Source organism: Argopecten irradians, chromosome 13 (genome assembly GCF_041381155.1).
Source record: "Argopecten irradians isolate NY chromosome 13, Ai_NY, whole genome shotgun sequence".
Lineage (NCBI taxonomy): Eukaryota > Metazoa > Mollusca > Bivalvia > Pectinida > Pectinidae > Argopecten > Argopecten irradians.
The window spans coordinates 14,763,463-14,787,416 of record NC_091146.1 but is presented as its reverse complement, the minus strand read 5'-3'; the positions used below and the strand labels follow the sequence as shown (position 1 = coordinate 14,787,416).

The 23,954-nt window shown below is 36.9% G+C and overlaps 1 protein-coding gene across 1 annotated transcript in view; it reads left to right on the top strand.

Annotated features, from left to right (window-relative positions):
- LOC138306493 (protogenin B-like) overlaps positions 1 to 23,954 on the top strand; it is a 56,250-nt gene that overhangs the window by 25,751 nt on the left and 6,545 nt on the right. Inside the window, exons 3-20 of the mRNA XM_069246959.1 lie at positions 4,828 to 4,972; positions 6,065 to 6,231; positions 6,560 to 6,688; positions 7,460 to 7,609; positions 7,967 to 8,115; positions 8,741 to 8,867; positions 10,110 to 10,244; positions 10,606 to 10,764; positions 13,587 to 13,781; positions 17,128 to 17,241; positions 18,448 to 18,657; positions 19,105 to 19,357; positions 20,873 to 21,000; positions 21,223 to 21,378; positions 21,683 to 21,820; positions 22,315 to 22,423; positions 22,928 to 23,102; positions 23,625 to 23,771. Coding sequence (XP_069103060.1) covers positions 4,828 to 4,972; positions 6,065 to 6,231; positions 6,560 to 6,688; positions 7,460 to 7,609; positions 7,967 to 8,115; positions 8,741 to 8,867; positions 10,110 to 10,244; positions 10,606 to 10,764; positions 13,587 to 13,781; positions 17,128 to 17,241; positions 18,448 to 18,657; positions 19,105 to 19,357; positions 20,873 to 21,000; positions 21,223 to 21,378; positions 21,683 to 21,820; positions 22,315 to 22,423; positions 22,928 to 23,102; positions 23,625 to 23,771 — 2,786 coding nt within the window. The remainder of the gene's footprint in view (positions 1 to 4,827; positions 4,973 to 6,064; positions 6,232 to 6,559; positions 6,689 to 7,459; positions 7,610 to 7,966; positions 8,116 to 8,740; positions 8,868 to 10,109; positions 10,245 to 10,605; positions 10,765 to 13,586; positions 13,782 to 17,127; positions 17,242 to 18,447; positions 18,658 to 19,104; positions 19,358 to 20,872; positions 21,001 to 21,222; positions 21,379 to 21,682; positions 21,821 to 22,314; positions 22,424 to 22,927; positions 23,103 to 23,624; positions 23,772 to 23,954) is intronic.

The window sequence follows — 23,954 nt, the reverse complement described above, 5'->3', positions numbered from 1 at the left end:
CTTGTCCAGATTATTCATTCCAAAGCCTGACTTTAGGATTAACAGGGATTAGGGATTTCTAAGCTTAATTCTGAGGATTATTAACGGAAACTGATATTACACCTAAGATTATATAGACCTGTTATACCATCACTCGTGGCTAGTGTAATTTTAGATCAACCATTTTATGTAACTTGTCATCTTGTTGATAATGGTACTTGATGCAAACTGGGAAATTGACGCTAATAACGTGAAATACAGCCATTCACGTAATATTTTCCACAGGTACCGGTATCAACTTAATTGTTGAAAGTCTAAAAGTGGATATTGTGAAAATAACACGATGAAAATTTTATACATACAAATCACAAAATAACTCACTTGTGAAAATATCCAAGGTTGTTTACAGTAATCATTGTGAAAATATCAACGGTTTTTTACAGTAATCATGTTTCTAAAGAAAGCAATGGCTTAGTGGTTAAGGTACTTCATATTTTATGCTCAAATCCGCCATATTTTGGCTTGTAAGTCTGTCTGATAGATGCTGCATGAGTAGGTCTTTATTTTTATGCAGAGTTCTTTGGATTTCCTTGACCTCTATAATCTGGAATATCAACCAATCCTTAATTGGTTTCGGCTTTAGATCTGTACTCTTCAAGAAGTAAAGGACAGTGTTATAGCGGTTATAGCTAAGGACAATGTGGGTTATAGCTAAGGACAGTGTGGGTTATAGCTAAGGACAGGGTAGGTTATAGCTAAGGACAGTGTGGGTTATAGCTAAGGACAGGGTAGGTTATAGCTAAGGACAGGGTAGGTTATAGCTAAGGACAGGGTAGGTTATAGCTAAGGACAGGGTAGGTTATAGCTAAGGACAGTGTGGGTTATAGCTAAGGACAGGGTAGGTTAGCTGTATATGTTGGTGTATAGATATTGATTGTGTGTGTGACTGATCAGATGGGGAGGCCAATATCATTATAATATTACATCAGTGGAGGACAAGATAAGATAGTAATAATTATTGAGGGATAGGAATGTTTTTATATCTTTAGAAAACAAAAAGATCTACGAAAAATTATATTATTATATTGGAGAAAAGCAATTCAGAAAATTATGTTTTAAATTAAAAATTAAAAAAAAAATCAATATATATCATGTGAATAAAAAAAAACATAATTGTGAAACATATCATAAAATAATTACAAAGTCCTAATAAATTTCTAAATTAATCAAAATATTCAAAAAATCTGAACAACCAAGCACAAGTAATTTCTTGTGCCATTTCGTGTAAGGATGTATGAATCCATGGTGAGGGTTTTAACAGTGGCACAAAGTTTACAGACAGTTTGAGAAACTGTCAAATGAGGGCAAGCATGTTTTTAGAACATCAATATCTGTAATTCTATCCAGGTCAGAACAGCTCCAAACTAGGTGAATCCTTCTGCCTAACTGTGTGGAAACAGATCAATAGTTCTACACTAGTGTGGTCTGTTTATCAGGCCAAGCAAATATAGAGGTGGATTCTACACACATTTAGGCCAAGCCAATATAGAGGTGGATTCTACACATATTTAGGCCAAGCCAATAAAGAGGTGGATTCTGCACTCAAGCCAATATAGAGGTGGATTCTACACATATTTAGGCCAAGCCAATATAGAGGTGGATTCTGCACGTATTGAGGCCAAGCCAATATAATACAGAAGTAAATTCTAAAGATAATTAGGTCAAGCCATTTACATATATTTAGGCCAAGCCAATATAAAGGTGGATTCTAGATGTGGATTCTACACATATTGAGGGCGAGCCTATAAATATAGAGGTGAATTCTACAAATAGTGATGCCAAGCCAATAACAAGGTGAATTCTATACATATTTAGGCTGAGCCTATATACAGGTGGATTCTATTGATATTGTGTTGGAGCCTCGGTGGTCGATCGTAATTGGATAAAGATGTCCCAACATATATCACAAGCCCTCCACCTTTGGGTAGTGGGTTATTTAGAATTCCATGTGTTACCTAAAGTTGACAGGTTCTCCTCCTTTTCTCTGCTGTCATCTAAGCCGGGCACATCATCCTTATGTACTGGCTGTCAACCTTAACTAATCAAATCAAAACAAATCATCTTGAGAAATGTACTCTAAACCATCTGATTCACATGGTGATATTATTTCCCTTCATGTCTAATGACGCTTTCATGGCAATTAAATTTGTAGAATTTCTGATTGGAAATATATAAGTTGTGACTTATTTTTCATAATTTCAATCGCTCATGAAATTTTATAGCCTGAGAAAATCTATTGCTTTATTTCATTATATTGTCTGTTTTTTATGCCATTTTGAATCCTTGTTGATTTTATGTGTGTATTTCTTTAATTGTATAAGTTAATGATATAACTGATCATTTGTTGTGAAAATTGTTTTTTTAAAAGAATCAAAGGGATGTTTACATGAACTCCAGTGATTGAAGGGTTTGAGAAAAATTAACGCGGCGTGAAAAAACTAGTCAATAGATAAAAAATTGGGCAAATTTTACTGCAATGATATTATTTCTCTATTGCTTGAAATGAATTATTTTGGTCATAAAAATGGCAAAAAAAAAAAAAAAATGGCGTGAAGAGGGAATGTATAGAAAAACATAGAAGCTAGCTATTCTACATGACAAAAAACTTAATGTCACATGGTATAGAATTGTAATTTGATTTGTTCTATGGACACTTTGGTTTAGAAATAATTGATAAATCTCTCTTGCTGAGGTATACATTCAACTATAATTGCTGTACTTTATAGCTCAAACTCTTGTATATTTGAACCCAAGAGAAATATTTAAATGTAAATAATGACGTCTTTTCTTTTTGAATTATCAAGCAAACTTTAGGTATGGAAATAAAAACATGTACACTTACTCTTCATTTGCGTTTAGCTTACATCTATAAAATGTTAACGATTTGCTTTATTGTCAGGGTAATAATTCATTTGTTTTGATATGAAAATGTTGTTTTGGAGACATTGTTAATGATTTTGGAGACATTGTCAAAATCATTTTGGAGACATTGTCAATGATATTTTGGAGACATTGTCAAAATCAGTAGGCAGAAACGCCACATCTAAGCCGGATTTCGTCTGTTTCCTAGACAGACGAAGTAAAAAGTTTCACTTGTGTTTCTATTAATTAAAGTTGTGTGATAAATTGATATGAAATTTATCAAACATGTTAAATAATCTGGTATGCCACTTGCCTAAAGGTTTATAATTGAACATTGATAAATTTCAGTGATGAAAACTGGTGATTGTGTGGTTTAATTATCTGTAATACACATTTAAACACCAATTTTTTTCTGTTTAGAATTGGTAGATGCCTTTAAGCACATGTCTCTGAGCATTAGATGAAAGTTAGAAGTTTATTGATAGTAGTAAACCATATTTAAGATACTTTAGTGGTATAGTAATGATATCAGCCTTTCAAATACATTTACAAATAAGAATGCAATAAGATTAAAAAAAAAATCATGTAAAAAGTCCTTCATTATCTAAGTAAGTGATAAATAGGACAAATCTACTCTCAGTTTTCCCCAAGATATACATTTAGATATTCCAGAAAGAAGCAAAGGGCAGATTCAGGCCTCAATATCCCAAAAGGCTTTGAAAGGCTTCTAAACTAAACCAGATTTATAGATAAAAACACTGGCTATATCCCGGAGTCCTATGTAAAAGCTAAATCCATCATGTGGTCATATGTATGCAACATTTTGTTTTCGATTAACCAAGGTCCCTTGTTGTTTGTTCTATTATGTAAAGGCATGAAGGCTTGATCAAGTTCCTAAATATCCCAAATTACGTTTTGGTTTTTCATGGAAACTTATTTAAATTTGTCTTTATCGGTTCAATAGATAGTTTTTCTGCCAGATTTCATTCGTGCCACCCATTTATAAATGCTTTTACCACAGATGTTTTTGGATAAGGTAAAAAAAAAATTGTCTGTTTAGGGTTGCATTGGCAAAAAAAATAGGGTCAGTAGGTTGGCAGGTTTTTTTTTTTCTTTGTAGTGTCTTTCACTCTAAAATAATGGCCGTTACTGGAGTCTGAGATCAAAATTGTGACCTTTAATTTTATTTGTAGAATAGTGGACAAAAAAATAGGGCCATGGGTAAAAAATTAGGGTCGGTTGGGTAACCCTAAACAGACATATTTTTTTGTTTGACCTTAAAACAAAATGGTAGATTATTTGCATGCAGTATTAACTATTTTTTTCTTTCACTAAGAGTACTTCTAGAAACAGATTGATCAAATCTGATATCTAGATGATTCTAGAGTGTATCAGTATTACATAATATTATTGGAGACTCCAATAAAATGATATGATTTTTGATATACTGATATGATAATTAATATTTTTCTCACTTTATTCCAATCCTAAGGTTTTAATATATTCATACATATGTACTCAAAAGTAGTTAATACTTTTATCACTTCATTTCCATCTCATTATCATACGGATCCAAGGACATTTATGTATTGTGATTGTAAAGGTCACAAACAAATTTCTGAAATATCACACCTACAAGGGAGATAAATCTGTTTCTCCAAAACATGGAACGTTTGACTGACTAAACGTCTATGATGTTGGTATAACTGTTTACGTTGGACCAGTGGTCATCAGAACACTTTCCTTTGGAATTGTGAGCTCACACTAATACCATGTGCTCACTGCATTTTTGCATATTTGTGTTATGGAATGGTTTATTAACGAAGAAGTAATCTTTTTGATGAAGCATTAATCTTTGACTGTTTATGTATTTTACAGAAATGGTTTATTTACGATGAAAGTATTAATCCTTTGACTACTTTACAGGAATTTCTGGTAAATTCTCCCGCCAGCCTGAGGATGAGACGGTAGAAGTTGGAGCTGTAGCCAGGTTCCAGTGTAACATACGAGCTTCTCCACCTCCACTCTACACCTGGCTTAAAGACGACCAACACCTCAACAATGACAACAGGTAAGCGCCGCTCCTAGTAGGGGGTTCATTGAGATAAACAAATGGAAATAGGATGGAACATCATCACCAAGGATGATGACGCTTGGCCTAGCCATCCGAAACATGTAAACAAAATAGATTATTTCTGTATGGGATCTTCGATGTTGAAGCTCCATCTAATTTCCTTTTGTGATTCACTATTGTGAATACTATAAGAATACTTCTTGTATCCACCTTGGATTCCTCCACCGAACCTTCAGGACATTGTTTGCCTCTGCCACCCGCTTTATTTTCATTGAGATAAACAGGATACCGTATTCTACCCATTAAGTGCACAGTGCGATGGAAAAAAAAATTAAAAATGAAGGGACACTTTATAGGACAAGATATAGCTAACATTTTATAGAATTTTTGCTCAGAGTAAGCCATTAATCAATTTGCAAAAGAATTCAAATAGAGAAATTTGCTCAGTTTTCATATTTTCAGTCTGTGTATAATTTGATGTAAGTGAAATTGAACCCTCAAAAAAAGGGAGGAGGCTTTTTGGATCAAATTTGGTATTAGTTTTCCTCCATCACTGGTTTATTTGGCTCTTTGAATGTGATACAAAGTCAAGAAAATCACAAATATAACCTTGGCTTTTGAAAACTTAAGTGAACTTAGGTACTATAATGTTAACAATAGATACACAATACCGTAGGGGCTCAAAACATCTGGGGTATCACATCAGTCATTAATGGGTTCTTCTGATGTATATATATATATATCCACACTATAAAATGTGGTTAACAGTAAAAAGAACAGTAAGAGAATTTCTAGAAGAACAAAGCAGGCGTTGAAGCAAATTGTTACAAATAAAAATAAAATCTCATTCTTTTCAAAACTGCATTTGAAACTTATTTATGATATACAACATTTAGTTAAGTTAATTGAAAACATGGTGGGCTCAGGCCTTGAGCATTCATTGAATTGATGTTCTGGCCATGAAAGTTCTTAATTAAAGAATATGACCTTGAAAAGTCCTTGAAATTCACCAAACAAACAATTAATTCATTAATCGAAATTTATTCTTATTTGGAGTTTAGTAAACTTTGGCATATTTTACCATTTTAGACATATTATCATTTCTACGGGTATATTACAAATCTTGGACGTTACGGAGGCGGATGCTGGTCAGTACTGGTGTACAGCCACGCCTGGAAAACTCCATGACCTCCCTGACCAGGTTGATAGTATCAGGTGGAAAAAGAGCAGTCCGGCCACTTTAACTGTGAATCCAGGTAATTACCTCCCTTGATTATTGAATTATCTCCCTTGAAATATTTGTTTTTGTCTCCCTTGAGTAAAGGTTATCTGTCCTTTACAAGAAAACATTTTAAAACTATTGATAAATAAAGAATAGTCTGAAAGTTTGATGTGTCCGAAACATGTCAGGAAAATTTCTATATTTATGTTTGAATATTATGTCTAAAAACTCTCTGAAGAAAGAAAATCCGATTTAAAAATTGATCATTGACTTGAAGTCGAAAATACATTTGTTTGACAGAAGAAAAAAAATGCAAAAACACAAGATAAGATTATATTTTTATGGCTTTCATGGTGTTTCAGGAACGGGAAGACGACCTCTTGCCATCAAATCAGGTCCGGTTAATACAACCGTACAAGAGGGCAAGTCAGTGGTTCTAGAATGTTTAGTGGACGGAAACCCAAAGCCTGTCGTCACATGGGAAAGAGATGGTGATTACAAGTTGTCAAGATTGTGTCAATGTGACAGTGGTGTGGTGTTTAACTTGAATGGAACGGAAATGCTGAATATTTGTGATATGACTTTACTCATTCACCCCTGAAATTTAATAATGAACTATTCCAGTCTGAGTCAATCTGATTAAAACACAGATCCTTATATCACTACGTTGGTAAGAGGATCTGACTACGTCCCATTAGAGGTCACGTTCTGGTGACCTTTAGAAATGGCCAATCAAATTGCTGCTGCCAGAATCTTGACTGGGGACGAAATAGTTTGAAAAAGCTGTCAGAATAATTTTTGTGTATATAGTCATCTTGCCCAAAGAGCTCAACAAAGCTAAAAGTATATATATGTAAACGGGGACGAAATGGAGTTATCTATTGACATTACAATGAATTTGATCTGATGTACACGTGGTAAAAAGGTCATCCGAACATGACCCCTTATAGAATGTTGTCAGATTCTCTATTGAACATAGTGGTTAAATAGATCTAGATTTTAATCAGATTGAATCAGAGAAGTCCAAATATATCTATAGGGATGTAATTTATGGACATGATAAAGACCTTAACATGCTCTGTACGATTCAGCTCTGGATGTAGGAATCAAAGGTTTCGACACTTGCTGAACACACCAAACATAAATGTTTAGTGTTTAGATCAATTTGTCAAAATCTAAATATAATGACTATATATTCACAAATTGAATCTGATATTTATGTGTAATTCTTTTGATTTACCATATGTAATGTTGTATTTCAGATGGTTCAGACGTTACCATGGCAGTGGTAAATTACGGTTTCTCGAACTTGAAGATTCTCCAAGCGACGGTGGCACATTCTGGTGTATACATATGTAAGGCGACGAGTGGAGGGAAGACGGTGTCTGCCCGTGCCACGCTCACCGTACACAGTGAGTAGTAGTACACCGTACAAAAACCTTAACTCATTATCCCCTGAAATTGCAAAATGGACTTTTCCAGTTTTGAATTAGAAGAATCTAAGCTCATCTTTAGGTGTGAATGGGTCAAACGAACATTCCTCCGGTCATCAGGGGTATCAGAGTTTCAAAATATCAAATGAACACTATAGTTACTTGTTATTATCAGTGACAGAAACATTACCAACTATTGTGGGTGATTGCCGACTGGCCATAGCGTACCAGTGTTTCCGACACTTTTTGATAGTCAACACGAGTGACTGATGTAACTTATTCATCAATTGTTTTAAGTAAGATGATGAGATCTTAAGTATGGTTTGTTTGTTTCAGCTCGACCAGTCATCACTAGACCACCCCAAAGCGTCCAGTACGTACCTGCCCATAGCACGAGATTCCAATGTGAAGTCAGCGGGAACCCTCGCCCACGGGTGCAATGGCTAAGAAATGCAACCAAGATCATGCCAGCAGCTAACCACCAGGTAATAGTCTATACACAACACTGAATGTCGATTGTGTAATTATCCTAATCCACACACATACACACTTCACACTCAACACCCTTGGTTGCCATGGTAACCAGTTCACCATCACCAAACACAGGTTGTCCTCACACAATTTCTCCTGAACTACTCGGTCAGATTTCACCGTTGATGACCATACCATAGAAGGATGTTGATTGGCTGCCAACACATGAAAAAAAAAATTTGTGTAGTTTAGTGAGAGAGCACAAATGCGAATTAAATTGTTCCATGAATAAAATTTATAAAACTCCACTAGTCATCAAAGCAAATTTACAAAACAGCATTTTCAGAGCTGAAGTGTAAAATACAGATCACTTAATGATGTCACATTAACCACATGATCTACAGAATGGTGTCGATGGAGCGAAATTGTTGGATTTAAAATTGATAGAAAACCATACACAAGTTATAACATACAGAAAAATAACAGCGGGATAATTTTGTGTGATGATTTGAAAACTACAGCAGTACATATTATTTAGATATTGAGCAAGAATATTTAACTTCAGAAAATGAAGATATGAAAAAAAAACCTGTGTTGAGTATTAGATGTCCGTACAATTGTGAACCATTATGTTTTTAGATCAAGGAGAACAATGACCTTGTGATCACGGGTACTGTCCCAGAGGATTCTGGGTACTACCAGTGTGTGGTAGAGAACGCTGTCGACTACGATATGAGGACTGCACGACTACTGATTTTACCCATAGGTAAGTCGGATGTTTCAGTATTTCTAGTTACTGTATACTGTATTTGTGCATTACAGAGTTATCTGCCCTTGCGGGTAGGTGTTGATAGTAGTGTTAGGTGTTTGCAAGTTTAATGTCATATGTTTTAGAGAAAATGATGTGAATTGAAACAGGAAAATGAACATAAAATATTTGTGTGCATTTATTTTCATGGTTTAGTGCTTTGAAAGTATTTCATGTGTAGGAATATTTGTGGACGGTATATGAAACGTTTATTATGAATATGTATAAATTTCTTTACAAAAACAAAATATGTGGTACAGTATAATGTATGTGTTGATTTTAGGAAAGATATGATGTCTCACTAAACTTGAGGTTTTACTGTTAAAAAAGAGTTTTTGTCTTGTCCCTCTCAAAGCATTACCAATATGGAAACCTTAATTTTATTGAGAGGAAAGTTATGCATAAATTCATACTCGACATCAAAATTTATGTTTCTTATCCCAATTCATCATGCCTGATATGAGATGGTTACTTTAAAGCTAAATAATCTCTATTAAACCCATTCACCCCTGAAGCCACATTTGAATTCTTCTGATTCAAAGACAGGAAGAGTTCATTGTGAATTTCCAGGGGTGACAGTATTAGTTACACAGTTTGTTAGTGACCTAATATGGAAAAATATTGGGTCTAAAATAACTCCGGCGAGGCGAAGCCGAGTCTGATACATGTTTAATTTAGACCCAGTATTTTTCCGTATTAAGTCACTAACAAACTGTCTTATGAATTTATTCCGTCAAAGAACCTTTCAATGAAGTAACTGCAAAATGCATAATATAATATAATGATGTAAGGACACCAAACTGATTCAAAACTTAAACAATTTTCACCTCATTGAAGACCCAAACGCGTTGTAATGATCAATTTCTGTTAAATAACCCTAAATAAGTGTTGCCGATCTCGGTTTGCTTTGAAAGTGGTCATCAGCGCTACCATTCAAACATTTTTTCTCCATCTCTTTAAGTGCCGTCATTGCGAAGTGTTATTTGACGGCCATCTTGTTGCTAATGACGTTTGGGGCAAAGAACGATAACTCTACCGTCCAAACCTGATATGATTTCTGCTAACCTGATACGACTATATCTTGGATATCACATGACGTCATTTTAACTAATAGGAATAGGATTAGGAATAGGAAATACAATAGGATTCTTGTCTGAGACGGGATAGAGTTAATATATAAAACTTGTATCACTCTTACAGAAACAGCAGCCTTGGCTCCACAAGGAATTCATGTTCGCGTCCTCTCGGCGACATCCATGTTTATATCCTGGGAGTCCATGGCAACCAGCCGGCCGCCAGTTATAGCGTACTCGCTCAACATTGTCAACCGAAACAGTAAGTTCTATTGGTGTTCGTTAGCTGTGTACCACTCAACATGTTCAAATGTAACAGTAAATTCTGTTGGTGTTAGTTAGCCCTGTACCACAACCCTGATGGCACATGTCTTATGTTGAAGAGATTCTGTTAAGTTGCATATTTTAGTGGTAATATTAAATTTAGCATTTTTAGCGCCAAATGTTTATATAGCCATTGCAGGGTTGGAAAATAAATCTCCATGGATGTGAAATCTTTTTATGAGATTGGTCAAATGCATGAAGAAGTGAACAACAAAAATAATATATACCAATGTAAGAATTTACAAATTCATCTGAAATACGAATGTATCACTGTTTGACTAAGTTACTTTCTGTTACAGCCGACGAGAAACTGAACACCGGCGTCATCCAAGGAGAAAACAATGAGAAGGTTGACAATCTGACTCCTGCTACGACCTACGAGGTCTCCGTGCGTGCCTATAACAAAAATGGTGCAAGTCCATTTTCTGATGTGGAAGTTGTCACTACATTTGAAAAGGGTGAGAATGAACGACATATCTTAAACCAACTTTCTTTTGCGACTGCTGAATTTTGCGATTTTCAAACAAGTTTGTGAATTTTATCATTCAATGATTGAATGGTAATTTGTATCAGTTTAAGAGATTCAATATTAATTTGTGGGGATAGAGTTTTGTGATTTTGCATGCCTTGCAAAATTTGCGAAAGTAAAATGCATGTGAAAGAAAGTTGGGTTGCAGTAATTCTTTGGCATTATATTGATAAACATTTTCTTGGATTTTGATAGTAAAGTTTGTTACCCGCTATTTTCCCAGAAAAGGTACTGAAGGGATCTTTCGTCAAATTTCATATGTTAGGTTCCCCTAGGGCCCTTGTTGTGCATATTGCATTTTGGGACCAATCTGTCAACAAGATGGCCGACTGGCGGCCATCTTGGATTTTGATAGTTAAAGTTTTTGTTACCTCTATTTCTCAGAAAGTTCAAAAGGGATCTTTCTCAAATTTCATATGCATGTTCCCCTTGAACCCTGTTGTGCATATTGCATTTTGGGAGCGATCGGTCAACAAGATAGCCGACCGGCGGCCATCTTGGATTTTGATAGTTAAAGTTTGTTACCGCTATTTCCCAGAAAGTACTGAAGGAATCTTTCTCAAATTTCATATGTAGGTTCCCCTAGGACCCTAGTTGTGCATATTGCATTTTGGGACAGATCGGTCAACAAGATGGCCGACTGGCGGCCATCTTGGATTTTGATAGTTAAAGTTTGTTACCTCTATTTCTCAGAAAGTACTGAAGGGATCTTTCTCAAATTTCATGTGCAGGTTCCTGAAGGGGTCTAGTGCACATTCGGACTTATCGGTCAAAGATGATCGACAGGTAGCCATCTTTGATTTTGATAATTGAAGTTTGTTACTGCTACATATCTCAGAAAGTACTGAAAGGATCTTTCTCAAGTTTCATATATAGTATGTAGTTAAAGTTTGAAAAGTGGGAAAAGATCCCTCTTTCTGTTGTCAGACATAGATCATTCTTTGGTGGACGCCAAGATCCTCTGGGATCTCTTGTATTTCCCCCGCCCAACGAAGTTGGTGGGGGATTTGGGTTTCCGTCCGTCCGTCCGTCCCTCCGTACGAATGGTTTCATAACTCTGAAACCAGTAGAGATATTTCCACGAAACTTCATTTGGTCTTATGGTCTAGTAGTCCTTTTGCTATTTTTAGGTTTTCATTTATTGCATTTTTTCCGTAACATGGAAACATTGCTGAAAATATCATATTTTTGTACCAGGTTCGTTTCCGGAGCATAACTCTAAAACCAGAAGAGATATTTCCACGAAACTTCATAGACACATTGGTCTTATGGTCTAGTAGTGCCTTTTGCTATTTTAAGGTTTTCACTTTTTGTACTTTTTTCTGTAACCATGGAAACATTGCTGAAAATGGCAGATTTTTGTGTAAGAATGGTTTCCGGAGCACAACTCTAAAACCGGCAGAGATATTTCCATGAAACTTTATAGACACATTATTCTTATGGTCTAGTAGTGCCTTTTGCTATTTTTAGGCTTTCATTTTTTGCACTTTTTCCGTAACCATGGAAACATTACTGAAAATATCATTTTTGTACCAGGTTCGTTTCCACAGCATAACTGGAAAACCGGTTGAGATATATGCACGGAACTCCATAGGCAGATTAGTCTTATGGTCTAGTAGTGCCTTTTGCTATTTTAAGGTTTTCACTTTTTGTACTTTTTTCTGTAACCATGGAAACATTGCTGAAAATGGCAGATTTTTGTGTAAGAATGGTTTCCGGAGCACAACTCTAAAACCGGCAGAGATATTTCCATGAAACTTCATAGACACATTATTCTTATGGTCTAGTAGTGCCTTTTGCTATTTTTAGGTTTTCACTTTTTGTGCTTTTTTCTGTAACCATAGAAACATTGCTGAAAATATCATATTTTTGTAGCAGGTTCATTTCCGGAGCATAACTCTAAAACCAGCAGAGATATTTCCACGAAACTTCATAGACACATTCTTTTTAGGCCCTTTATGACACTGTCATTGTACCAGTTATAAACAGGTTAATAGTTTTTCACCCATATGCTTCACATTCATAAAACTATTCACCTTGCTGTATCTGCACTTACCAGAAAAGAAAGAAAAAACATTTGGATTATATTCGTGGCAGTGTTATTTGGTGGATGAAAGAAAATACAAATTTAAAACTGCGGTCAAATTTGAATGATATATGTATCTTAAGACATTAGACAACACAGACCTTGAATTTAATACTGCGTGGAGTAAAATATTTAAAAAAAAACGGGAAAATTATCGCCAACAAATGTCAAGGCTGTATACCTGATTCAACAATTGCAGCCCCGCTCTACTTGAATTATACTCCATCTTTCTTTAGCTCAACTTCCTTTTTCCTGTTTTTTTTTCATACACATAAGTCTCCACAATCAAACTTACTTCAGCTTTGATATCTCCATTGGCGGGGGATCTGAATGACTATCCTTGTTTGAAATCAATTTGTCTTTTGAAATCTTCAAATACTTAATGAAATAGAGCGAGGCTTGAGGAGATGTACTTCACTCAGATTGGAATTCTGAAAGTTAAAAGCTAGACAAATTATTGAATAGAAGTAATGTGTCTTTGATTAAAATTGATGAATTTTTGAAACTTGAACTTTCGATGGTCTATGTAATAATTGAAAGTTACTTTTCAACTTAATTGGGAGAAATACAATTCCCCATGTATTAAGTTTCCTTTTAGCACATGATTCCGTTACAAATGTAGTGAATACCCTTTGATAACACGTTTATGATTCTATTTCTCACAGAACCTTCAGCAGCGCCTATGATCCGTATCACCAAGACAACATCCACCAGTATCACCCTGGAGTGGGACGAGTTGCCAAGGAAACAGAGAAACGGAGTGATTATCGCCTATAAAGTGTTCTACGGAAAGGTCGGCGAGACTGCGATCATGACGGACGAGGATAACAATGGGGATAGCCGTTCCTTTATTATCAAAGGTATTGAATCGTAAAACTTTGCACAGAGGAAATCATATCAGTGGCTATGTAATATGAAATTTATTAAACAAGTTCAATAATTTGATTCACAACTTTTTTAAAGGCAATTGTTATATTGAATTATTTAATGAGTTCAATATTCCGAATTTGCATATTACAGAGTTATCTGCACTTGCGGGTAAGTATTGATTGTGACGTCATATGTTTGCGAGCGTAACGTCATATTTTTCGGACAAAATGACTTGAATTGCGCTCTCAAAATTATGACGTAACAATGGATACCTACCCGCAAAGAGCTAACTCTGTACTCTGCAAAGACGGAATAGTCTATGTTGAATAACCATAAGTGTAAGAGTCTGTTCATCACATTACTAGTATTAGTGGAAATATAGGCAAGATGATATGAGACAGACGATCTGGCTCAGATGTGACGTTTCTGTCTACTGAGACTATTGTTTGTGACATCACAATAACATTTTTACATGGGTGTCTTATGATATTAATGAATGGGTCAGTGATGTGATGAGTGAATATCAAAGCTTGGCCAAAAAAAAAGTTATGCTTAGATCGTTTCAGTGTTGGAGTTCAAAACTAATCTGCAAATTTACTTCAGTGTGCAAACTTCGACATCAATTTTTTTTTTCTTTCTTTTATATCATCATATTTCATCATCTGAATCAGTTCAGTAGTACTAAGTTATCCTCTCTCCCCTAAAAAATTTGCAATGAACTGTTCCAGCCTTTGAATCAGTAGATTTCAAATCCGTCTTTAGGGGCCAATGAGTTAACTCTAGTGGTTGAGTGTAGAATAACAGTTCATGTATTTTTAGGTCATCTGACCCGAAGGGTCAGGATGACCTATAGTCGTCATGTTTCGTCCGTCGTCGTGCGCCGTGCGCCGTGCGTTAACTTTTCACATTTTGAACTTCTTCTCAAGTTCTACCGGTGCGATTTAGCTGAAACTTGCATGAAATGATCCTGCCATGGTCCCGACAAAGTGTTGTTACTTTTCGGGTAGATCGAAATCCAAGATGGCCGCCACAGCCGCCATCTTGAAAACACATTTTGAACTTCTTCTCAAGTTCTACCGGTGCGATTTGGCTGAAACTTGCATGAAATGATCCTGACATGGTCCCGACAAAGTGTTGTTACTTTTCGGGTCGATCCGAAATCCAAGATGGCCGCCACAGCCGCCATCTTGAAAACACATTTTGAACTTCTTCTCAAGTTCTACCGGTGCGATTTGGCTGAAACTTGCATGAAATGATCCTGACATGGTCCCGACAAAGTGTTGTTACTTTTCGGGTCGATCCAAAATCCAAGATGGCCGCCACAGCCGCCATCTTGAAAACACATTTTGAACTTCTTCTCAAGTTCTACCGGTGCGATTTGGCTGAAACTTGCATGAAATGATCCTGACATGGTCCTGACAAAGTGTTGTTATTTTTTGGGTCGATCCGAAATCCAAGATGGCCGCCACAGCCGCCATCTTGTAAACACATTTTGAACTTCTTCTCAAGTTCTACCGGTGCGATTAGGCTGAAACTTGCATGAAATGATCCTGACATGGTCCCGACAAAGTGTTGTTACTTTTCGAGTCGATCCGAAATCCAAGATGGCCGCCACAGCCGCCATCTTGTAAACACATTTTGAACTTCTTCTCAAGTTCTACCGGTGCGATTAGGCTGAAACTTGCATGAAATGATCCTGACATGGTCCCGACAAAGTGTTGTTACTTTTCGAGTCGATCCGAAATCCAAGATGGCCGCCACAGCCGCCATCTTGAAAACACATTTTGAACTTCTTCTCAAGTTCTACCGGTGCGATTTGGCTGAAACTTGCATGAAATGATCCTGACATGGTCCCGACAAAGTGTTGTTACTTTTCGGGTCGATCCGAAATCCAAGATGGCCGCCACAGCCGCCATCTTGAAAACACATTTTGAACTTCTTCTCAAGTTCTACCGGTGCGATTTGGCTGAAACTTGCATGAAATGATCCTGACATGGTCCCGACAAAGTGTTGTTATTTTTCGGGTCAATCCGAAATCCAAGATGGCCGCCAAAGCCGCCATCTTGAAAGCACATTTTGAACTTCTTCTCAAGTTCTACTGGTGCGATTTGGCTGAAACTTGCATGAAATGATCCTGACATGGTCCCGACAAAGTGTTGTTATTTTTCGGGTCGATCCGAAATCCAAGATGGCCGCCACAGCCGCCATCTTGAAAATACATTTTGAACTTCTTCTCAAGTTCTACCGGTGTAATCGGGCTGAAACTTGCATGAAATGATCCTGACATGGTCCCGACAAAGTGTTGTTATTTTTTGGGTCGATCCGAAATTCAAGATGGCTGCCACAGCCGCCATCTTGAAAACACATTTTGAACTTCTTCTCAAGTTCTACCGGTGCGGTTTGGCTGAAACTTGCATGAAATGATCCTGACATGGTCCCGACAAAGTGTTGTTACTTTTCGGGTAGATCCGAAATCCAAGATGGCCGCCACAGCCGCCATCTTGAAAACACATTTTGAACTTCTTCTCAAGTTCTACCAGTGCGATTTGGCTGAAACTTGCATGAAATGATCCTGACATGGTCCCGACAAAGTGTTGTTATTTTTCGGGTCGATCCGAAATCCAAGATGGCCGCCACAGCCGCCATCTTGAAAATACATTTTGAACTTCTTCTCAAGTTCTACCTGTGCGATTTGGCTGAAACTTGCATGAAATGATCCTGACATGGTCCCGACAAAGTGTTGTTATTTTTCGGGTCGATCCGTAATCCAAGATGGCCGCCAAAGCCGTCATCTTGAAAACACATTTTGAACTTCTTCTCAAGTTCTACCAGTTTGATTTGGCTGAAACTTGCATGAAATGATCCTGACATGGTCCCGACAAAGTGTTGTTATTTTTCGGGTCAATCCGAAAACCAAGATGGCTGCCACAGCCGCCATCTTTAAAACACATTTTGAACTTCTTCTCAAGTTCTACCAGTGCGATTTGGCTGAAACTTGCATGAAATGATCCTGACATCGTCCCGACAAAGTGTTGTTACATCTCTGGTTGATCCCAAATCGAAGATGGCTACCATGGCACTATATCTAATTAACTTCCTACATGTTAAGGCCCTTTGGCCTCTTGTTTGAAAGAAAATTTGTTGAAAGAAATTGAAAATGATCCTGACATTGTCCTGACAAAGTGACACCATATGAAATTAAATTTACCATTGCCAAGGTAGTCAGATGACCGGTAAGGCCCTTTGGGCCTCTTGTTTTTTTGGTGGAAGGGTATTCGATTGTCTTCTATGAAGTATTATAGATTTGGTTTTAAATATTGCCTGTTTGATGAATAGGCCTGGAGCCCAATACAGAGTACCGTGTAAGAATGATGGCCCGTACCAGTGTTGGCTATCCCAATCTGACAGAGGATCGATGGCCCTGGGTCCTGGACAAGACACAACCCATGTGTAAGTATTTATACCATCTAGATTATGGGCCTTTTCAAAGGGCAATAATTCCTTTATCACAAAGGAACACAACATGAATATGCTGCAGCCTCCCAAAACATACAGACATTCATACACATTGCAACACATGGGAGGCCTCCTTTAATGACCTTGGATGTAAATGTGATGTTCCTAGAAAATTTTCATATATGCAATCACACTTTGTAATCTTTTTAGTCTTTTTCAAATTTCATGTATAGGTTCCCCTATGGCCCAAGTTGTGCATATTGCATTTTGGGACCAATCGGTCAGCAAGATGGCTACCAGGCGGCCATCTTGGATTTTGATAGTTAAAAGTTTGTTACCGCTATTTCTCAGAAAGTACTGAAGGGATCTTTCTCAAATTTCATATTTAGATTCCCCTAGGGACCTTGTTGTGCATATTGCATTTTGGGACTGATAGGTCAACAAGATGACTGCCAGGCGGCCATCTTGGATTTGATAGTTAAAGTTTGTTATCGCCATTTCTGAGAAAGTGCAGAAGGGATCTTTCTCAAATTTCATATGCAGGTTCCCCTAGGGCCCTAGTTGTGCATATTGCATTTTGTAACTGATAGATCAACAAGATGGCTGCATGGCCGCCATCTTGGATTTTATTGTTGAAGTTTGTTTCCACTATTTCTTAGAAAGTACTATAGCGATCTGTCTCAAATTTTATATGTAGTGTGTTTGAAAAAGTTTGAATAGCAGGGAAAAGATCCCCCTTTCCATTGTCAGACATAGATCATTCTTTGATGGGCGCCAAGATCCCTCTGGGATCTCTTGTTTAACCTTATGTAATATTTCTAAACATCTAAAGAAGACAAAAGGCTTTCTATGGATGTTGCAGAGTTCAATCCCAAAGATAAAATAGCCATTTTGACGGTGATCAGTTGACGTTACCATGCGTAAACAGCTTATGTCTGTATAACACTTAAGCCCCAACATATTTACACCCTGCTTCTGGCTCGCTCACCCTGATAAACCAAACTGGAAATTAATTCAACCACAATTTTGATGTCTATCTCGTCATTTGTAACTGAATGACAGTTTTCTGCTCCACCTTGAAGGGACATCTTTTTTTTCATTTTTATCGGTTACAAAATTTGATGTTTTTGTTCAGCCTTCATGAGATTTGATCATTTTGTTTGTTCAGCAATCATGAGATTTGATCTTTTTTTTTTCCAGCCCGTCAGAACGACTCTGTGCCTGACCCTCCGACCCTGACTGTAATATCGCTGAACGCCTCGTCTGTAAACATCACTTGGCACCAGGACATACCCCGTGTCCCCGTCACCATGTATAAAGTCATACTCAAACGCCTGAAAGACTCGGATCAGACCCAACACCAGTATGAGGTCCAGCCCACCAAACAGAACCTGATCCTTACCGACCTCAGTAAGTGGTTATATAATGTTGAATATTTTTCGGTTTGACTACATAATCTGTTTTATTACAAATATAACGTAATCCACCTGACACTGATTTACAGAAACAAAAAGCACCAACTTACGTTAAATCTTTTAAGTTTCCAGTGTTTCCAATATGTAGCCTCTATGATAATTTTGGTTTTTACTTCAGCAGTTATTTACATAAATTGTTTCCAGATATTGAGGGATGGTCTGGGTTATTTTGAATAAGCAAACAAATTTTAAGATATTCTTGGAAAATTTTTATTTGCATTGTAATGTAATGAACCCATTACAAAAACCATGAATGTTAGTTGAAATACAACTATCTTATAAAATTTAATTATTTTTCTTTGTTAGATATAACGACTTCTAGGTTAGCATCATTGTTTATCAATACAAATTCTCAGTGAGGAAATGATTTTGTTGTTTTCAGTGAACGAGACTTTTTACCAAGTTTCACTAACAGCTTCCAACGAGTTTGGTGAGTCTGGTGCTGTGATTGAAGAATTCCTGACCTCTGAGAATCCTCCCCCACCTGCGCCGGTCAATCTCCACGGAACGTTTCTAGCAGCACGCAAGATCAGTGTTGAGTGGTCCCAGCCCGACTTTTACTTGGACATCCTGTCGTACCGCGTACAGTTCCGACCCGACAGAGGGAGCTCGACAGAAGAGTCCTTTATCATCACGTAAGTACCTTGAGTCTAACAGTATGAAGGAGCCGAGTGGTTAAGGTGTCATGACAGGTTACAACAAGCCCTCCAACTCTGGGTTGTGAGTTTGAATCCCATGTATGGCAGTTGCTTAAATTAGTTTAATTGTTAATAGGACATTAAACCAAGCCATTGAACCAAATCTTACAATATGTATTTGAGTACACTCTGTATAACATTTATTCTGATCCATTGAAAAATCAACTTCGATGTGAGGTGAATGAAAAGAATATGTTTCTGTTATTACTGTAAGATGAAGTTGTTTAATTTTATGAAGAAAACAAAGTACAATTTCCTTTGATACAATTTGATACAAAGGGAGAAAAGTTTGCACATTCATCAATTTGTGAAATTTAACCAACCCTTCGCAAATAAAACCAACTATACAGAGTACTAAAAAAAGTTACAATTGGATAATATTGCTAATGTGAGACTGTGTTGGCGTATGGTTGGATAATATTGCTAATGTGGGACTGTGTTGGCATATGTTTGGATAATGTTGCTAATGTGGGACTGTGTTGGTGTATGATTGGTAATGTCGCTAATGTGGGACTGTGTTGGTGTATGGTTGGTAATGTCGCTAATGTGGGACTGTGTTGGTGTATGGTTGGTAATGTCGCTAATGTGGGACTGTGTTGGTGTATGGTTGCAATTGGTAATGTCTCTAATTTGGGACTGTGTTGGCGTATGGTTGGATAATATTGCTAATGTGGGACTGTGTTGGTGTATGGTTGGTAATGTCGCTAATGTGGGACTGTGTTGGTGTATGGTTGGTAATGTCGCTAATGTGGGACTGTGTTGGTGTATGGTTGGTAATGTCGCTAATGTGGGACTGTGTTGGCGTATGGTTGGATAATATTGCTAATGTGGGACTGTGTTGGTGTATGGTTGGTAATGTCGCTAAAGTGGGACTGTGTTGGTGTATGGTTGGTAATGTCGCTAATGTGGGACTGTGTTGGTGTATGGTTGGTAATGTCACTAATGTGGGACTGTGTTGGTGTATGGTTGGTAATGTCGCTAATGTTGGACTGTGTTGGTGTACGATTGGATAATGTTACTAATGTGGGACTGTGTTGGTGTATGGTTGGTAATGTTGCTAATGTGAGACTGTGTTGGTGTATGGTTGGTAATGTTGCTAATGTGGGACTGTGTTAGTATGGTTGGATAATATTGCTAATGTGAGACTGTGTTGGCGTATGGTTGTATAATGTTGCTAATGTGGGACTGTGTCGGTGTATGGTTGGATAATGTTTCTAATGTGGGACTGTGTTGGTGTATGGTTGGTAATGTTGCTAATGTGAGACTGTGTTGGTGTATGGTTGGTAATGTTGCTAATGTGGGACTGTGTTAGTATGGTTTGATAATATTGCTAATGTGAGACTGTGTTGGCGTATGGTTGTATAATGTTGCTAATGTGGGACTGTGTTGGCGTATGGTTGGATAATGTTGCTAATGTGGGACTGTGTTGCTAACGTGTGATTATGTTGCCAGGTACACTACCCAGGCAGACATCGTGGATCTTATGCCATACACCTATTACTACATAGAGGTACAGGCTGTGACTAAGTCGAGGAAAAGTAAATTCAGCAAGTCCATCTTACTCCGTACACAGGAAGATGGTAAGTATTATCATCCGTCACTTCTGTATACACCTTAAATTCTGTCTCTCCTGAACATAATTTCTCTTTACCAATGAAATGTGTTTAAATCTGTAAACTGTATTACCTGTGGGAATTTTGTAAATCACTCAAATATATTTTTGAAAATTTCTGAAAACAAGTGACTAATGTGGGACTGTGGTGACCTTGAAATTTTATGTGACCTTGACTCTCTGTTCATAGTTCCGTCCGTACCACGGAATATCCAGGTCAGCATGAAACGTGGATCGGCCCTTGTCCATTGGGACACACCGGAGTTTCCCAACGGGAACATTACGACCTACATTGTACGTTACGGCAGTCAGGCAGAAAATAGCTGGAGATCCATAAAGGTTAACGGTAAGTTTTACAGTACATCAGTTATTTCAAAATGTAAGTAATCATTGATTTACTATCATGTCATGAAGAAAGTTAAAAGTTTTGTAATATAAATCACTTTTTTTTTTCTCGTGTTTTCAACATATTTGTGAATACATATAAATTCCTGATCAAGAATTCTTATTGTAAATTGTGAGTTCTTCTCTAGATTGCAAAAGATTTGAATTTGCATTCATACTGGTGCAAATTAACATGGAAATTTGTATCTAGCAAAAAAAGTGTATGCTCAGATGGCCATGATTGACCTTTATGCTTTATGAAACAGGTTCTCGGACGTTGGCCCATATTGAAAATCTGAAGCCTGGACTCTACTATGTGGAAGTGACGGCTTGCACCAGTGCTGGGCAGGGACCGAGGTCCAAAAATAGTATCCACATTCTCGGGGTTGGAGAACAAAGTACAGGTAAGGGCAGCTAAGTACAAATCCTCATTTAACAGGTGAGGAATTATTTACAGCTAAAGAAAAGCAGCCATTTTTTAAATAAAATTTGAACTTAAATGAGATATATATAAATTTTGAGAAACACATCATGAACTTAACTTGTACTCAGGATTCTGTTGAGAGAATCAACATTTCTGATTTTGCGAACAAAATATTGCTAAGGGGAGATTAATATATAGTGCATTTACATATAAAAAATTTAGATGATGTTTATCACATTACGATTTGATTATTTGATTGCTTCAACTTAGTCGAGAAATATTGAAACCCTTTACCTCCTTTCAAAGTAAAGAGTATAATTTTCCTATCATAATGTTTGTGCTTTCTTTAAGAAATTAAAAGTTCAGTTTTTGTATCCTATGTGTCATTCCCTAAAGTTCAGTTTTTGTATCCTATGTGTCATTCCCAAAATGTAGGCAGTGAAAGTTATGTTCCATCTCTTAATTTATTTTTAGCTAAGCCAGAGGTGACCTCCCATCCTCAGCAGCTTGGTATCATTCTGGGCGTGGCGATCGGCATCGTGTGCATCATCATATGTATTCTCATTATACTGCTAAGGAACAAGTGAGTTGATTTTCTCTAGGACCTGCTCACCACAGATAATTATGCTGTTAAGTGCTTCTATATATCTTTTGCAGGGGTTTGTATTTCACTATGTTTATGTTTGCTTTATAGCATTAATTCAAACCCCAGCAAAAATTAATACATGGTGAGTATATAAGTACCAAAAATGGGATAGTACAAATTTTTGAGCCTGCTGATCAATTCCTAATTCGATAATTTACACAAAGAAATAATAAACCTTTGGTAAAAATGGTTCCATTTTCTTGTAACAAAAGTGCAGACTAAAGGAACTTATGTGTAAAAAATAACGTAAAAAAGATTTTAGCTTGAAGTTTGTTTGAGAAATTGGGGCCTGATAGACAAGTATTTATTAAATCTTTCATCACCCTTATATTCTGTTTTCAATATATGATTAACTAATTGATTATACATTCTAATAAAGATTTAAAATTATAATTTGCAGGTAGTCTAAAACTGCTTAACATTAAATTTGATATGTTTCAGATGCTTCAATAATCCCCCACCTGGTCACCCCCATGTTCAGGCAGTCCGCTTCCATGGCAATGGCCACGTACCTGGTCAGCGTAATGGACATGCCGTTCCTGTGCCAGACAGAGAGATGGACCCTTACACTCCCATGCTTGATGGACACTACGAAAATCACCTTCTGGATTCAAAGGTCATACCACACATTGTATTGATATATATTTAGATTTAATCTGAGCTGAGTTGTCAATGTTTGCATCCTAGATTGTAATTTTGTATTGGATAATTGATGAAGACAAATATAAATTTCACTGAAGGATTCTCTTCTCAATTGCTTGCCAAGTAGGGTGTTTAGCCATTGGAAAGATGGTGAAGTTGATAACGTATACATTTTATACATTAATTTGTTAAAAAAAAATTTTTCAGTTAATGACTAACAAAAATTCACCATTTTCCTTAAACCCATGTTATAGTGCAGGGGAGGTAATCCACTATTTCTTTAACCATATATTGTAGGGAAGGTAATCCACTGTTTCTTGTAGGGGAGGTAATTCACTATTCTTTAACCATTAAATGTCTTGTGTTATAATTTTATAGTGCAGGGGAGGTAATCCACTATTTCTTTAGCCATAAATGCCGTGTGTTATCCAATATTTCTTGCAAGGGAGGTAATCTAATATTTCTCTGTCCGTTAATATAATGTTTAACTTTACAGGGGTGTGGTAGTGGTAACATAATCGTGACTCCCAATGGTACCAGAGTGAATGGATACGTACCTTTCTCCAACGGATTACGGAATGGTCATCTTCACAACGGTCATGTGACCACGGTCATCGGTTACCAGAACACTAACCACCAGGAGGTATGATCATAGGATTACAAAAATAACGAACTTAAGGCCACACAAAATAATTTCTAAATACATGTAAATTTACAGAGCAGTTGGCATTGAATGCCAATATGAAAGTCACCTGGACAGAGACAAATTCCATGAAGCATACAAGAAATTGGTTTATACCATATCATGATTACATACATTTTCAAC